The following is a 17,396-nucleotide window of genomic DNA, read 5'->3' on the forward strand; positions in this document are numbered from 1 at the left end:
CAAAAAAAAAAAAAAAAAAAAATCATTCAAAGACAACCTCTTGAACTGTCTCTCTTGAATTCCTGGGCTTACTCAAGAGATGATATCAGGTGTTCAAGATGCTGTTGAGCGAGGACAGCAAGGAGCGAGCAGGGTGAGGGGAGAGGAAGCTGAACCCTGCCCTGGGATCACCGTGGAGAAGGGTCAGGGTCTCCAAGGGGCATGACTGCATGGGCATGTTGGACCCTGCACACCAGCTTTACCAGCCTGGGCCAAGGTTCCCAGGTCACAAGGAGCAGTAACATGACCCAACACAGAGGTCTGTGGGACAATGGACAAGGGGGAGATCAGCATGACATGGTGAGAGGCCCTTGCATACCCTGCCTCCTGGGCTCCAAGAAGCAATTCTCCAGGACTCCTGAGCGACCGTGGGGAGGGGGAGATAGTCTCAGTAATGGAGGAGATTAAATCCCCTGGGGCCAGTCAGGATGGGGCTCTGAGTTAGATTTAGGTTGGTTTAAATTTTTTAAAAATAAGACCTATTTTGCCCTCCAGGATTTGTGGAGGAGGATTCATCCCTCCAGCTGCAGCCAGGACACTTATTGGCTGTTCCAGGTGCACCTGTGAGACAGGTGAACATGGGCCCAATGCAAGCGAGACCCTCCTTCCCTGGTCCCACAGACAGCCTCGTCAGGTCCCGCAAAGGAAGAGCTGAGAATGTGGTTTTGGGGACCACCTTGGTTGACTGGCTTGTGGGTCCCCTTCACAAGGTCATGGTGAATTGTCAGTTCCTTGATGTTGTGCCAGACCCCTATTAACTTCAGTAGGGAGGGCACCAGGTTCAAGAGACCGAAGAAGAGACCCCGAGCCAGCATACGAGACCAGGGGCGTTATTAGTGGGAAATTTACAAATGGGGATGTTCCCACGGTGGCGCGCTGGGCAGAAGAACCACAGCCACTGGTGAAAAACATGCAGTTTACAGCATTTTCACTTCTCACCCTGCCCCTAACAGCCTCCACCTGGCAGCCTTCACTTAATCCAAAAGAAAGGGGCTCGATCCCCTGTACGGCCATGTCCCACTGGACAGCAGGGAAACTCGGACGTTCTCATACATAAGAAATTAATCTCCAGGTCAGCCACTCCCAGAATCTTTAGCTCAGACTTCTGAACTGCTTTCGGGTGCATCTGCTGTACAGCGTCACTCTCAGGGTAGGCTTGAGTTATCACTCTCAGGTGTGTCTACCATACACTTGAACACATAAGCTCCCTGCACCCTCACTGTGTCTAACCTGTCCGAGCAGAGCTCTCTGCCTCCAAGTGCACCCACAGGTGCAGACCCCTGCCTGGGACCTTCTCTACATAGACACCCTATGTGCTACTCCTCCAAGAAAAAGTCTGTAAACTCTCTTTCTGTGCCCATTCTTCACACAAATTAGCACAGTAAGGAAAAAAGAGACAACTTGGGAGCAGAAATCCCAGTGATCCAGTTTGGACCCTACCACAATAGTTGAGACAAATCAGCTTCCGTCTCAGTTTTTCCACCCATAAAATGGGAATAACAGCTGCCTCACATCAAAGGAAGTGCCATGTAAGTGGTAAAATGCTCTAAGGTTGTAAGGAGTTTTTAAAAGCAAGGGACCCTATTCATTTAGAGAACTGAACCCAGAACTTCAGAGGGTGAGACTGTTTCCTCACTCTAGACATACGAGCCAGAGCTTTGGGCTCTAAGATCTCTGATTCACGTAAGAATAAACACAGAATCCATTAAATAAGGTTTGTGTGCCTCTGTGGTCCACTCAGGTACTACAGTGGCTGCAGCAACGGGGTTATGACCTGGCTCAGCCTCCAACTCTCCAAGCTTTAGCAAGTCCCAATCTTTTGGGAAAGTGCACCCAATAAGGAAACAACTGACTCAGTTCTGGTCCTGATTCTTTCACTCACTGGGTGTCATTTAACCTCAAGCAAGCTTTCTCAAGCATGGAATCAAGAAAGTGGGGACAGAATGAAGACCATGAAGAGCACCTCCAACTCGATTTCCTCAGTCACCCCACCAGTGCAAAGCCAGGTCACGACAGCCCTGAAGATCCTCCTGCCTCATCCCGTTCCTGCCCACGAGTCCAGGAAGGGATGCAGAGCTGGGGAGAGCTAGTCGCTGACCTGCCCCTGGCCCCACAGGGCCTTTTAGGACCAGCAGCCCTTTCCGGCCTGCACTGCCCTGGGCCTATAGGGCCAAGAGTACATGCACGTGGAGAGATTGAGGAGGCTGGGAGCACAGGAGTACACAGCTGGCCCCCTCTGCCCAGGCCCACCCGGAGAGCCCCAGTGAGCTCACGTCTGCAGTAACCTCACTTCTCATAACTGCGACGGTGAGACACGCCCGGGAAGCCAAGCCCAGGTGAGAAGTGATGGCTGTCTCCTCAGGAATGTGCTGCCCAATTAACACTGCCTCCCAGATGGCTCCTGCGGAGGCTAGGACTACTCCCCCAGGGCGGTGCTGGCCAGCCTCCAGACTGAGTCATTCTGTGAGCATTTATTGAGGGCCTACTATGCATCAGGCATAACAAGGAGGAATAAAAGCCACACTGGAGAGTACAGTCTGTCTGTCCCAGACACACTTTCGGAGACAGATTGTCAGAGAGCCTCAAGAGCTCTACTGGTGAAGCCCCCAGACCTCCATCACCCCAAAGCCCTCCCACTTCCTGACCACAGTTGTAAGCCCTTAACTTGTTTCCCTCTCTTTTCAAAGCACCCACAGTTCTCAATCTCCTTCTAGGCTCCTCTTCATCTCAAGCTGTATGAATCAGGCTGCTGCCTCCTCATTTTCCTGCTTCTGGGACAGTCTAAACCACCCACTGTCCATCCACAGACACTAGGTTTATTGCTTCCTGTCCTTGGCAGGGTGTCCAAGAGAGGCCACAAAGTGAGGCAACACCCATGTGTCTAGAGGATGGGCTCTCACTAGAGGTGCTCTTCAGGTTAATTACCTATAGAGGCAGGTCCTCAGGCAGGAAAGCCTAACTTGGAAGATAGGCCTCAGTTAGGCAAGGGGCCTCCCTCTCAAAGGGCATGTGCCCTGAGGGCTGAAGTTGGAAGAGGTTAGAAACCTCAGCGTGGCCTACATGGTATGTGGTCAAAGCAGTCATTCTTCTTGCTATAAGATCCAGTCTTTTATCTTTACTAGCTCTATATCTACATGTTAGGATTGCATCCCACCAGGAAAAAGAGACACCCCAAAGACCAGGCTTACATGATTTTGAGGGGCTATTTGTCTCATTTAATGAGAGCTCAGAGGTTAGGCAGTCAGGCTCTGACCATGGCTCCAATGCCATCAGGGGTCCAGGCTCCTTTTACCTTTCTACCCAGTCTCCCTTAGCATGTACTTCTTATCGTCACAAGATGGCTGCCCCATCTCCAACATCAAGTTCAAATTCCAAGCAGGAAGATGAAGATCAAAGGATCAGTTGAGTCTCCATCCCTTTTAAAGAGCTTTCCTGGAAGTTCCACACAAGTTCTTACACCCCATCGGCCAGAACTGTGTCACACAGCCACCTCTATTTGCAAGAAATAGAGACTGAGAAATGTGTTTTTAGTTGATCATTTGCTGCCACCAACAACATCAGATTTGGCTAAATGAGGAATAAAAACTGGTATAGAACTTGTAAGGAGAGAGATGTGTAGGAGCAAAGGGAAAACTGCCCCCTTTTCCTGTGAAGGGGCTCCCACTTGGTCACAAGTCAGGCTCTCAATGACTTAAGACAAGACGAGAGGGGGACCTCGTCCAGTTTTTATTTTGGGGACTCAGTGGTTTTTCTAAGTAGACACTGGACTGGTCAGAACCACAAAACTGACCAGTCTGCAAGGCTGAATTGAAGAGCAGGGTTTTGGGGTTTTAGGTGTATGTTCTACCTTATGGTACCCACTTTATGGCATAAGAACACAGAAAGACAAAGACAAAGGAAAACAGGATTTCTGGGAGGAAAAAGGATCAGATAACATGAATATTCATTCAAAAAGTACACCAGAGTTGCCATACCCAAGACTAGTCACACAAATGCTTTTCTCCCATTAATCAAGATTTAGGAGAGAAAAAGGCAGTGATTTTTACCATTTGCTCAACCAGATTCCACAGAAAGAGAGATTGAAAGCCTGGCTGGTGAAAATTTCTTACCCTTCTACTGACTTGTGAGGTCCTGAGTTCTTTTCATGGAAGCTTCCAGAGGAGCAGAGCAGCATTGATGTGCTGCTCACAGTGCCAAAACTGTAGGGGAAGTTTGCTGAAAACCAACTGAAAAAAGGCAGATTAATAGAAGAAAAGGCATACAAATTTTATTAATATGCATGGAAGGGGAGTGGGGGAAGAAGGAATCATAGAGTGATTAGCTCAACCCTGCAATGGGGTATAAAAGTTTATACACCCTCAATATGATTTGGATTTGTGTCCCTGCCCAAATCTCATGTTGAATTGGTGGAGGGGCCTGGTGGAAAGTGATTGGATCATGGGGGCTGTTCTCATGATTGTGAGTGAGTTCTCACGAGATCTGATGGTTTAAAAGCATGTGGCACTTTCCCTTCACTCTGTCTCTCCTGCTCCGCCATGGTTAGGTGTGCTTGCTTTCTCTTCACCTTCTGCCATGATTCTAAGCTCCTGAGGCCTCCCACCCATGCTTCCTGCACAGCCTGCAAAACTGTAAGTCAATTAAACCTCTATTCTTCATAATTACCAGTTTCAGGTAGTTCTTCATAGCAGTGTGAGAATTGATTAATACAGAAAACTGATGCCAGGAGTGGGGCATTGCTATAAAGATACCTGAAAATGTGGAATCAATTTTGGAACTGGGTAACAGGCAGAGGCTGGAACAGTTTGGAGGGCTCAGAAGAAGACAGGAAGATGTGGGAAAGTTTGGAACTTCCTAGACACTTGTTGAATGGTTTTGACCAAGATGCTGATGGTGATATGGACAACGAAGTCCAGGCTGAGGTGGTCTCAGATGGAGATGAGGAACTTATTGGGAACTGGAGTAAAGGTCATTCTTGCTATGCTTCAGCAAAGAGACTAACAGCATTTTGCCCCAGCCCTGTAGATCTGTGGCACTTTGAACTTGAGAGAGATGATTGAGGGTATCTGGTGGAAGACATTTGTAAGCAGCAAAGCATTCAAGAGGTGATCTGACCTGGCTGCTCCTAACAGTGTACAGTCATATGTGTTCACAAAGTGATGATCTGAAATCAGAACTTTTGTTTAAAAAGGAAGCAGCACATAAACGTTTGGAAAATTTGCAGCCTGACCATGTGGTAGAAAAGAAAAACCTATTTTCTGGGAAGAAATTCAAGCTGGATGCCAGGCATGGTGGCTCACACCTGTAATCCCAGCACTTTGGGAGGTTGAGGAGGGTGGATCACCTGAGGTCAGGAGTTCAAGACCAGCCTGGACAACATGGTGAAACCCTGTCTCTACTAATAATACAAAAATTAGCTGGACGTGGTGGTGGGCACCGGTAATCCCAGCTACTCAGGCAACTGAGACAGGAGAATTGCTTGAACCTGCGAGGCAGATGTTGCAGTGAGCCACGATTGCTCCACTGCACTCCAGCCTGGGCAACGAGAGTGAGACTCTGACTTGGCGAGGGCATGGGGGCCGGGATGGAAAAAATTCAAGCCAGCTGCAGAAATCTACATAAGTAAAGAGGAGCTGAATGTTAATAACCAAGACAATAGGGAAAATGTCTCCAGGGCGTGTCAGAGATCTTTGTGGCAGCACCTCCCATCATAGGCATGGAGGCCTTGGAGGAAAAAATGGTCTTATGTGCCAGGCCCAGGGCCCCTGCTGCTCTGGGCAGCATCATGATATGGCACCCTGCCTCCCAGTCACTCCAGCTCCAGCTGTGGCTAAAAGGGGCCAAGGTACAGCTCAGGCTGTTGCTTCAGAGGGTTCAAGCCCCAAGTCTTGGCGGCTTCCATATGGTGTTGGGTCTGCAGGTGTGTAGAAGGCAAGAGCTGAGGCTTAGAAGCCTTCACCTAGATTTTAGAGGATGTATGGAAATGCCTGGATGTCCAGGCAGAAGTCTGCTGCATGGGCAGAGCCGCCCTCATGAAAAACCTCTACTAGGGCATTGCGAGGGGAAATATGGGGTTGGAGCCCCTACAGAGTCCCCACTGGGGCACTGCCTGGTGGAGCTGTGAGAAGAAGGCCATCATCCTCCAGACCCTAGAATAGTAGATCCACTGACAGCTTGCACTGTGCACCTGGAAAAGTAGTAGGCACTCAACACCAGCCCATGAAAGCAGCCAAAGGTGCTGTACCCTGTAGAGCCATAAGGGCAGAGCTGTCCAAAGCCTTAGGAGCCCACTGCTTGTATCAGCATGCTCTGAATGTGACACATGGAGTCAAAGGAGATTATTTTGGAGCTTTAAAATTTGGCTGGGTCTGGTAGCTCACACCTGTAATCCTAGCACTTTGGGAGGCCGAGACATGAGGATTGCTTGAGGCCAGGAGTCTGAGACCAGCCCGGGTAACATGGCAAAACACCATCTCTACCAAAAAAGAAAAAAATACACACATACAAATTAGCCAGGCATGGTGGTACATTCCTGTAGTCCCAGCTACTTGGGAGGCTGAGGAGGGAGGGTGGTTTGAGCCTAGGAGACAGAGGATGCAGTGAGCTGAGATCATAACCCTGCACTCCAGCCTGGGCAATGGAGTCAGACCCCATCTCAAAAAAATAAAAAGATTTAATGACTGCCCTATTGTGTTTCGAACTTGCATGAGGCTTGTAGCCCCTTTGTTTTGGCCAATTTCTCCCATTTGGAATGGGAGCATTTACTCAATGCCAGTACCTCCATTGTATCTTGCAAGTAACTAAATTGTTTTTGAATTTACAGGCTCATAGGCAGAAGGGACTGGCCTTGTCTCAAATGAGACTTTGTCGGAGGCATGTGAACCAGAACAACTCCATCTTGAATAGGAGCTGGGTACAATGAGGCTGAAACCTACTGGGTTGCATTCCCAGACAGTTAAGGCATTCTAAGTCACAGGATGAGATGGGAGGTCAGCACAAGATACAGGTCATAAAGACCTTGCTGATATAACAGGCTTCAGGAAAGAAGCCAGCTAAATCATACCAAAACCAAAATGGCCATGAGAGTGACCACTGGTCGTCCTCACTGCTACATTCCCACCAGTGCCATGACAGTTTACAAATGCCATGGCAATGTCAGGAAGTTACCCTATATGGTCTAAAAAGGGGAAGCATGAATAATCCACCCCTTGTTCAGGATATCATCAAGAAATAACCATAAAAATGGGCAATCGGCAGCCCTCGTGGCTGCCCTGTCTATGAAGTAGCCATTCTTTTATTCCTTTACTTTCCTAATAAACTTGCTTTCACTTTGCACTGTAGACTCAACCTGAATTCTTTCTTGAGCGAGATCCAAGAACTCTCTCTTGGGGTCTGGATCGGGACGGACCCCTTTCCTGTAACAACTTTGGACTTGGACTTTTCAGTTACTGCTGGGATGAGTTAAGACTTTGGGGGACTGCTGAGAAGGGATAATTGTATTTTGCAATGTGAGAAAGACATGAGATTTGGGAGGAGTCAGGATAGAATGATATGGTTCGGATTTGTATCCCTGCCCAAATCTCATGTTGAATTGGAGGAGGGGACTCATGGGAAGTGATTGGATCATGGGGGCTGTTCTCCTGATAGTGAGTGAGTTCTCACAAGATCTGATGGTTTAGAAGTGTGTGGCACTTTTCCCTTCACTCTCTCTCTGCAGCTCTGCCATGCTAAGATGTGTTTGCTTCCCATTTATCTTCTGCCATGATTATAAGTTTCCTGAGGCCTCCCACCCATGCTTCCTGTACAGCCTGTGGAACTGTGATTCAATTAAACCTCTTTTCTTCATAATTACCCAGTCTCAGGTAGTTCTTTTTTTTGTGTTTTGTTTTTGAGATGGAGTCTTGCTCTGTTGCCTAGGCTGGAGTGCAGTGGCGCGATCTAGGCTCACTGCAACCTTCGCCTCCTGGGTTCAAGCGATTCTCCTGCCTCAACCTCCCAAGTAGCTGGGACTACAGGTGCCCATCACCACGCCCAGCTAATTTTTTTTTTGTATTTTTAGTAGAGACAGGGTTTCACCCTGTTAGCCAGGATGGTCTCGATCTCCTGATCTCGTGATCCGCCCACTTTGGCCTCCCAAAGTGCTGGGATTACAGGCTTGAGCCACTGTGCTTGGCCTTAGATAGTTCTTTATAGCAGTGTGAGAATGGATATAACCCTTCTTTACAGGGGAGAAAGAAGATGGGGAATGTAAGCAGTTCTTTTGAGGGACAGTAAATGATTAGGGAGAATGAATAGACAAGACAGACACATTAACTTGTAAATGATTCTCTTTGCAATTTGAAAGAGCAGGAAAGGCAGGCATTATCTTGTGAAAAATTCCATCCAGGCATGATTGCATTCTTCAGTCTTCTTCTCTGCCATAGATCATGATATGTCAGGGATGGGATACAAACTCTTGGTAAGAAGTTTTCTTGGCCAGACACAGTGGCTCATGCCTGTAATCCCAGCACATTGGGAAGCTGAGGCAGGAGGATTGCTTGAGCCCAGGAGTTTGAGACCAGCCTGGGCAACATGGGGAGACCCCATCACTAGTAAAAATTTAAAACTTAGCCAGGCATGGTGGTGCACACCTGTGGTCCCAACTACTTGGGAGGTTGAGGTGGGAGGTATAATCCAAAAGAGTATCAGAGGTAAGTCTCGATTAATTTAGGAGTTTATTTTGACAAGGTTAAGGACATACCTGTGACACAGCCTCAGGAGGTCCTAACGACATGTGCCCAAGGTAGTCAGGTACAGCTTGCTTTTAACATTTTTGGGAGACATGAGACATCAATAATTATGTGCAAGATGTACACTGGTTGTGTCCAGTAAGGCAGGACAACTCGAAGGGTGGCGAGGTGGGGGTCTTTCAGGTCAGAAGTAGATAAGAGACAAAATGTTGCATTCTTTTGAGTCCTAGATCCGCCTTCCACTGAATACACACTTTGGTCTGGTTCAGTACACCTGCATTTTTACATATACCATAGGGCAGAGGAGGCAATCAAATACGCATTTATCTCAGGTGAGCCTCAGAAGGATGACTTTGAGTCCTGTCTGTCTTTTGTCTGCAAGGAAATTCCTTGTGGGCAAATTGTGAGGGGTGTATGTAGCTTTTGATCTTTGTAGCTACCTTACTTAGGAATAAAATGGGAGGCAGAATTGCCTGACATAGTCTCCAGCTTGACTTTTCCCTTGGCTTCATGATTTGGGGGCCCTGAGATTTATTTTTCTTTCACAATGGTAATGAGGCATGTGTGACTCCCCCTTCCCATCACGGCCTGAACTAGTTTTTCAGGTTAACTTTGCAATGCCCTTGGCCAAGAGGAGGAGTCCATTCAGATGGCTGGGGTTAGAGGAGGCTTAGTTTTATTCTTGATTCACAGAGGACTGCTTGAGCCCCAGATTTGGAGACTTCAATGAGCTGTGATGGCACCACTGTACTTGAGCCTGGACAACAAAGCAAAACGCTGTCTCAAAAAAAAAAAAAAAACTTTCTTGATGAGACAAGGAAATTCCAGAGAGATTCTTCCCTTGTGCTTGGGGTTGAGGGGAGGAACAAGACAAGGTTAGAGGGACCTTGATTCTGAAGCTTGTTTTAATTCTCAAAAGCACTCAGTACGCTCAAACACCATATTTTGGGGGAATCGTTTTCTGTGACCCAACAGATGAAAAAAGAAAAAAACATTTCAAGAAGGAGAAGAGGCGGATCAGAGATGTGAGAGGGGAAGTACAGGGTCCTCGTTGCCTCTTACTAAAGACTCAGTGGGCTGACTATGGCCAGTGGTCAGGCAGGTGGCTAGACAACAGCAGGTACATTGGTATTCCCCAAAGGAGAAAGAGGAAAATATGGAGGTGGCAGAAACCTGAGGGATCATCAGCCTACCTCTCCATTGCCAAGTGGGCCCCTTATTCATCCCATTTCAGAATATCTCCTCTCCCTCAGCATCATCTTTAATAATTTCACCTGGTTAATGCCTGTGCTCAACCCTTTCTGCTGCAGACTGAGCTCAACCTGGCAGTACGAACAAAGAAACCCACCCATTCAAAAGTACCCTCTAGGCTGGGCACGGTGGCTCACACCTGTATTTCCAGCATTTTCGGAGGCCAAGGCGGGCAGATCACCTGAGGTCAGGAGTTTCAGGCCAGCCTGATCAACATGGTGAGACCTGTCTCTACTAAAAACACAAAAATTAGCCAGGCGTGGTGGCAGGCGCCTCTAATCCCAGCCACTTGTGAGGCAGAGACAGGAGAATCGCTTGAACCCAGGAGGTGGAGGTCGCAGTGAGCTGAGATTGTGCTACTGTACTAAAGCCTGGGGGACAGAGCGAGAGTCCATCTCAAAACAAACAAACAAACGAAAAGTGCTTTCTAACCTCTTGTGTGCGTGCCTTTTTTTGTGGCGGTCTGGGGAAAGGGGTCCCTACTACAGAGTGAGTCTACTCCTTGGTGCCTCTTGGCACCTAATTGGCTTGCAAAGCTCAGCTCTGGGGTACGTTCCTGCGAGAAGCCAGCAGGACTCCCCATGGAAGCTTTCCCTCAGACTGGGCCTCTCTGAGTGAGACTTCCAGCAGCACTTTTATCTACAGTATTGGAGGGGTCGATGAAGCCTCTGGTTCCCCTCCTGGACTGAGGACAGGTTCCAATGTAATTGCCCAACGGGTTCTCCTTGCCCGTTGCCCAGAGCTAATTCATCAAGATAAGGGAATTGCAATCGAGAATTTAATTCATGCAGAGCCCGCTGAATGAGATACCGGAGTTTTATCACCCAAATAAGTCTCCCTGACAATTCAGAGACTGGGGTTTTTTAACGATAATTTGGCTGGTAGGGTACCAGACAGTGGGGAGTACTGATTGGTCAGGCTGGAGATGAAATCATAGGGGTTCTAAGTGGGTTCTTCTTACTTCTAATCCTGGGTGGGATTGCAGAACTGGCTGAGCCAGATAACTGGTCTGGGTACTGCCAGCTGGTGCCTCAGAATGCAGGGTCTGAAAAATATCCCCAGCACCGATCTTAGATTTTACAATAGTGATGTTATCCCTTGGAGCAATTGGGAAGATTTGGAATCTTGTGACCTCTGGCTGGATGACTCCTAAACCATAATTTCTAATCTTGTGGCTAATTTGTTAGTCTTACAAAGGCAGTCTGGTCCCCAGGCAAGAAGGGGGCTTGTTTTGGGAAAGGGCTGTTATCTTTGCTTCGAAGTTCAACTGTAAACTAAATTCCTCCCAAAGTTAGTTTGGTCAATGCCCAGGAATGAACAAGGGCAGCTTGGAGATTAGAAGCAAGGTGGAATTGGGTAAGTCAGCTCTCTTTCACCGTCATAATTTTCTCATAATTTCTGCAAAGGCAGTTTCTCTGGATGCTCTGCATCTGTGTAACCTCAGCGACTACACAGCTCCTGTGCTCTAAAGAATATTTCAGAATGGCTTCGGTAGCCGGCAGCACCTTCCTCCTCTTGCAGCAGAGAAGTGTTTTGCTCGGGAAACTTGACTGGAGCCTTTCCCAGCCTATCTAGCGAACAGCAGAGCATCCTCCGGACTCCGCAGACGACCCCGGCCGGACAGCCAGGCTCGCGGCTCTCCGGCGCTCTCTGCCGCCCTCTCCCGGAACCGAGGGAGCGAGACAGCGGCGACGTTGACGGGAAGGCCTCCGGAGCCGCGAAGAGCGCACGCGCGAGCGCGCTCCGGCATCTCCGAGCGGGCTTGGTATTTGGCGCCTGCGCGCTGAGTGCGTACCGCTCCGCCTATCGAAGAGGCTGGTAAGTCCTCAAGCTGGCAGGTGGTCGCGGGAGCGGCTGGAGAGGAGCTACTGAGAGTTCGTGCCCTCCAGGTCTGGGACGCTGGCGTTCGCTCCTGCCTGGGCCACTTTGGTGGGCTCAGAGCATCGCTTTTTGCCAGGGGGCGTGACCTGAGCCCGCCTCCTGGGGCTGGGGGGTGGAGAAGAATGGGAATCGTTAAGGCCCGTTATCAATTTGGTGCCTGTTTGTTGCTCGAGGAAGGCACAGAACTTACAAATAGTGAAGAGGAAGGGGCGAGGCTGGACCAGGTGGGAGTGGGGGTGCCCCAAGTCCCAGGGCGGTGAGGATCGAGGCAGGTGCGCGAAAGGCAGGCCCCGTTGCTCCTCCCCACCCCCACCGGCTGTGAGTGGCGGATAAGAGGGAAGTGGGGAGCAGTACTACAAAATGGGGGTCCCGATGGAAATCGTATAGCTGTTGGGACCACACCCAGGGCGGCAACTTGTTATTTCTGCGTTTTTAATTTTCTTATAGAAACAAGCGATTGGCCGGGCGCAGTGGCTCACGCCTGTAATCCCAGCACTTTGGGAGGCCGAGGCGGGCGGATCAGGAGGTCAGGAGATCGAGACCATCCTGGCTAACACGGTGAAACCCCGTCTCTACTAAAAATACAAAAATTAGCCGGGCGTGGTGGCGGGCGCCTGTAGTCCCAGCTACTCGGGAGGCTGAGGCAGGAGAATGGCGTGAACCCGGGAGGCGGAGCTTGCAGTGAGCCGAGATCTCGCCACTGCACTCCAGCCTGGGTGACAGAGGAGACTCCGTCTCAAAAAAGAAAAAAAAAAAAAGAAGTGATTTCTGTCGTGATTCACTGGGGCCGCTAACGTGCACTCTCTCTTTTCATCTTAGGACATGACACCAGTGCCATATCACGGCCATGGGGTCTCAGCATTCAGCTGCTGCTCGCCCCTCCTCCTGCAGGCGAAAGCAAGAAGATGACAGGGACGGTTTGCTGGCTGAACGAGAGCAGGAAGAAGCCATTGCTCAGTTCCCATATGTGGAATTCACCGGGAGAGATAGCATCACCTGTCTCACGTGCCAGGGGACAGGCTACATTCCAACAGGTGATCACGGAGGGATGATTCTCTGATGAGAATCCCAAGGTACCTTTGGAGTTCTCCTGTCTGCCCAGACAACTTTTCTTGTAGGCAGTAATACCATAACAGTCAGAGACGGTGCCCTGGACAGGACCCAGTTCAACTGACTTAATACGCTTGGGCAGTTCCACAACTTCTCTTCCTCTCCTTATTTTTCCAACCCTTTCTTCTTTTCTTCACCTCCACTCTTGTTCTTTTCCTGAGGTTTGGAATATTCAGTTTGCTCTATGTTGTGGGGTTAGTTGACAGGCACATTTCTTTATCGCTGTCACTCACAAGGACTGGGACAGCTTTGCGGGGAAACCATCTTGGAAGCTGCTTTTCAAGGAAATGGACAGCTAATCCTTAACAGCCTAAGGTCAGAAAAATATATCAGGTCAGGAGAGAGAGACAAATACTCAACCTTGGTACAGGATCATCTATTACTATTAACAAGTTGGCCCTCAGAAAATCTTGAACAGTTTAGCTGGAGAATCACGGAAATTTAGAGCTGGTTAGAACCTTACAAATAATTTACTCCAAAGCTTCCATATGAAAGGCGAGGAAACCATGGCCTTGAGAGATTCAACGACTCTGCCAAGCCGGTGTAGTAAAGCCAGAACAGGATCCCAGGTTTTTCAACTTCCACGTCACTACGCTAGCAGCACTGAGAGATGTTTTATAATTTGTGGCACTTTCTTGTTTCTTGTTCATTAGACCCAACATGTGAATTTCACTAGTATTTTTAAAAACGTCTCATTCCAGGAGAATATTTGTTGTGGCAGGCTCAAGTGAGACATGAAGGAAAGTACTGCCAGCACATGGGATTTACAAAATAATTGTTTGGCTCTTTTCTAGAGCAAGTAAATGAGTTGGTGGCTTTGATCCCACACAGTGATCAGAGATTGCGCCCTCAGCGAACGTGAGTTACCTGCCTCTCACCTGTTAATACCTACTTCTGTCCCTAATCTCTTTCTATATGTGTGAATGCCAGTTAATTCTTTGAAAAGTACATACGTTCTTATAAGTTCCCCATTTTCCTTATAACTGTTTGCCCAAGCAGGATATCTCTGCCCCATCACAATCTGGGGAAAGAAACTTGAAGCTGGAAATACTTTAAAGGTCAAGGAATGGAATTAGAAGAAATTGGGAAAGTGGGGTGTTCTGGGAGGTGTGGGACTGTCTCTGTCCACATAGCTCCTTTCTTCAGCTTTTCTTCCCAGAGCGCAAACAGTGTTCAAAGGAGTTTTAAAAGGTTTCTCCTGCTTCGCTGCTTCTTGACTGGTTTATGGTTCCTGACTCTTGGAACTTCCCTTTCACTCCCTTCTCTTTCCTGGTTTTGTGTTTAATCTTGACACACTGAACCTTGATATCTGAATGCCTGGGTCAGTCATGTGCTGTGTCATTTGCAGTAAGCAATACGTCCTCCTGTCCATCCTGCTTTGTCTTCTGGCATCTGGTTTGGTGGTTTTCTTCCTGTTTCCACATTCAGTCCTTGTGGATGATGACGGCATCAAAGTGGTGAAAGTCACATTTAATAAGCAGGACTCCCTTGTAATTCTCACCATCATGGTAAGCCTTAGGGTCTCATTCTCTGGGTTGTACACCTGCCAGGCTGGGACCCAGGACACTTACACTTGTTTCCTGACTTGCCCTGATGTAGGCCACCCTGAAAATCAGGAACTCCAACTTCTACCCGGTGGCAGTGACCAGCTTGTCCAGCCAGATTCAGTACATGAACACAGTGGTCGGTACATATGTGACTACTAACGTCTCTCTTATTCCACCTCGGAGTGAGCAACTGGTATGCTGTTCTTTTAGGAACCTTGCCCCACAGGCCTGAGGGAAGAGTAGGGGGCTGCAGGAATGCCATAGCTGTGTCACTTTCCTTTTTGTCTTCTCATTTCTACTTGTAGGAACTGGTGGTGAGGAAAACCTGATGGGCCCTGTAATTATAAATAATTGTGAGAAAAACCAGCTAGCATTTAAGCATCTGGGGAGCAGAATAATTTGTAAGAGAAAAAGATTTGCTATAAATTAAGAAGCAGCAGTGTTATAGCCTGAGGTCCATTGGCCTCTCAAAAGGGAAGAGGTTGGCAGTATCTATTAGAGGCTCAGAGACTGTATTAGGGACAATCTCAGGGAAGTATTTTGTATGTGATGGAAAAATGACCCAAGGTCTTTGAATTGCTAATAACACTGTTCTGTGTCAAGCCTGCTTGGTCACAGACCAACTCTGGTATCTTATTTTCAGGTGAATTTTACCGGGAAGGCCGAGATGGGAGGACCGTTTTCCTATGTGTAGTAAGGACACTGTTCTCTACGTGTGTGCTCTCTACTGGAGGAAAGGGATTCAAAGTCATACTTCATTGATTGGGGCCTGGTCCTGCCTTAGGTGTCAGCTTTTGGCCTATAGGTTCCCTGGCTTTGGATGTATTGAGATTTATTTGAAGAATGTATTATTATTATTATGCATGTATTGGAAGAATGTATTATTTGATATGTGACGGAAATGCTGGAACTTCTAAAAGACAACGTTAAGCCACTAAGGTTCCAAGCGCCAGCACTTACATGATGGGTTTGAAAAAACAGAAAGTGGTATGATGCCGTGGGAGGATGAAAACGACAGTGGCAGGGACTGAGAGCTGACGAGCCTTGGCAGCACTGAGGTCGGAAGGGGGAGGGGGTTCACCCCCAACAGGACAGTATAGCTCTGCACTCTTCTGCTGAGGCTTTTTAAAACAAACAAACAAACAAAAAACACTAACTGTTTCCATATTTGCTGTTTGGTAGCTTCTTCTGCACGGTACCTGATATCCTGGTGCACAACATAGTGATCTTCATGCGGTGCGTCTCTCTTCCCTATCCTGACGGCCTGGCCGGCCGTGTGAGCCTACCGCCTTTGCTCAGGAGGCCCCTGTGTGGCCACAGGGCAGAGGCATCTAGCCCGAGGGGACACCCAATGCCTCACAGGCACAGATACAGTAGACCCTTGGTGTTCTCTAGATGTGGTGTCCACATGCCCTTCACAAATCACCAGTCACCCTGAGCAGTCAAACATTTTCTCCATAAAATGGGTCTAGTTTAACTAAACACAATGTCCCCTCAGAATCCAAATGAGACAGTCGTGAACAGAAAAGCTTTCTCAAGATGTTAAGCACTGAGCATCTGACCAGACTTCCTCTCTAGCCACACAGATTAACACATGTCATGGATCTTTAGGGTTGTTTCTGGAAGCATGACTGTTAAATTTGCAAGTGACAAGACTCTGCTGCAGACATGAAATAGGAGGGGTTAGAGCAGAGTTTCTCAGCCTTGGCACTGTGAACATTTTGGGCCAGCCCTTTGTTGTAGGAGGCTGTTCTGTGCATTGTAGGATGTTTAACAGTATTTGTGGCCTCTACCCACTAGATCCCAGTAGTAAACCCTCCACCCCTTAGTTGTAACAACCCAGAATGTCTTCAGGCATTGCCAGAAGTCTCCTGTGGGGTAAAATCATTCCCAGCTGAGAACCCTTGTTTAGAAGGCCACCTCCTGGCACAGTACCTCTGTGAATGTGGAAAGATTTTTTGGCCTCCTGGTTGCATAACCATGAGGGTATGTGCCTGGGGCCCCTGGTATTGTTGCCTGAACTTGCAAAAAATTTCCTGGGACATTTTTATGGCTTATTTCATCCCCTAAACATAATGAATTCTTCTTTGTTTTCTTTTCCCTAGAACTTCAGTGAAGATTTCATACATTGGCCTCATGACCCAGAGCTCCTTGGAGACACATCACTATGTGGATTGTGGAGGAAATTCCACAGCTATTTAACAACTGTTATTGGTTCTTCCACATAGCACCTGTGGAAGAGAGCACAGCATCTGTTCCCAAGGCCTGAGTTCTGTACCTACCCACATGTGGTGTAAGCAGAGGAGGAATTAACTCCCAGCAAACATCCTCCTGCCACTTAGGAGGAGACACCTCCCTACGGTACCACTTATGTTTCTCAGAACCAGCAGAATCACTGCCCAGTGCCTAGCCTGTGCCCAGCAAATAGTTGGCACTCATAAAGGTTTTCAGAATTTAATACAGATCTTTTCAGCTGTTCTTAGGGCATTATAAATGGAAATCATAACGTGGTTCTAGGTTATCACCGCAAATGGGGTGACGTGGAGTTAGGACTGTGAGTGAGCTGCAGGCCATTATCAGTGCCTCATCTGTGCAGAAGTGGCAGCAGAGAGGGACCATCCGAATACCTAAGAGAAAACAGACCTATTCAGGATGTGAATTTGTTTCAGCTGTTCCCAAAGGCCTGGGAGCTTTTCAAAAAGAAAGAAGTGTGTTGGCTTTTTTTTTTAGAATGTTAGAATTGTTTTTACCAAGAGTCTACATGGGGCTTGATTCACCCTTCATCCATTGGCTGGAACATGGATTGGGGATTGATAGAAAAATAAACCCTGCTTTTGATTCA

At 48.0% G+C, this 17,396-nt stretch overlaps 1 protein-coding gene across 9 annotated transcripts; it reads left to right on the forward strand.

Moving 5' to 3' along the window:
* Positions 1-11,746: 11,746 nt before the first annotated feature.
* TMEM106C (transmembrane protein 106C) lies at positions 11,747-17,396 on the forward strand. 9 transcript variants are annotated; one of them, XR_002735478.1, is made up of 8 exons: positions 11,747-11,834; positions 12,717-12,931; positions 13,802-13,865; positions 14,356-14,515; positions 14,607-14,747; positions 15,198-15,247; positions 15,737-16,540; positions 16,660-17,396. XR_002735478.1 is itself a non-coding variant. In XM_023231190.1 (8 exons), exons 2-8 carry the CDS (start codon positions 12,745-12,747, stop codon positions 16,754-16,756), a joined length of 753 nt encoding a protein of 250 aa, XP_023086958.1. In that variant the 5' UTR covers positions 11,747-11,834; positions 12,717-12,744; the 3' UTR covers positions 16,757-17,396. The 9 variants fall into 9 exon arrangements, 8 of the variants coding, with proteins under 8 accessions (XP_023086958.1, XP_023086953.1, XP_023086961.1 ...); XM_023231190.1 differs by having other exon boundaries at positions 15,737-15,790; XM_023231191.2 differs by having other exon boundaries at positions 11,797-11,905; positions 15,737-15,790.

The sequence above is a fragment of the Piliocolobus tephrosceles genome, chromosome 10 (assembly GCF_002776525.5).
Source record: "Piliocolobus tephrosceles isolate RC106 chromosome 10, ASM277652v3, whole genome shotgun sequence".
Classification (NCBI taxonomy): Eukaryota; Metazoa; Chordata; class Mammalia; order Primates; family Cercopithecidae; genus Piliocolobus; species Piliocolobus tephrosceles.

What these genes read in the sequence shown, in the direction of transcription:
- TMEM106C (XM_023231185.1), top strand. Translation starts at nt 12,745, where the DNA reads ATGGGGTCTCAGCATTCAGCTGCTGCTCGCCCCTCCTCCTGCAGGCGA. An exon ending in GACAGGCTACATTCCAACAG is followed by an intron (nt 12,932 to 13,801) that starts GTGATCACGGAG and finishes GCTCTTTTCTAG; the next exon opens with AGCAAGTAAATGAGTTGGTG. An exon ending in TTGTAATTCTCACCATCATG is followed by an intron (nt 14,516 to 14,606) that starts GTAAGCCTTAGG and finishes GCCCTGATGTAG; the next exon opens with GCCACCCTGAAAATCAGGAA.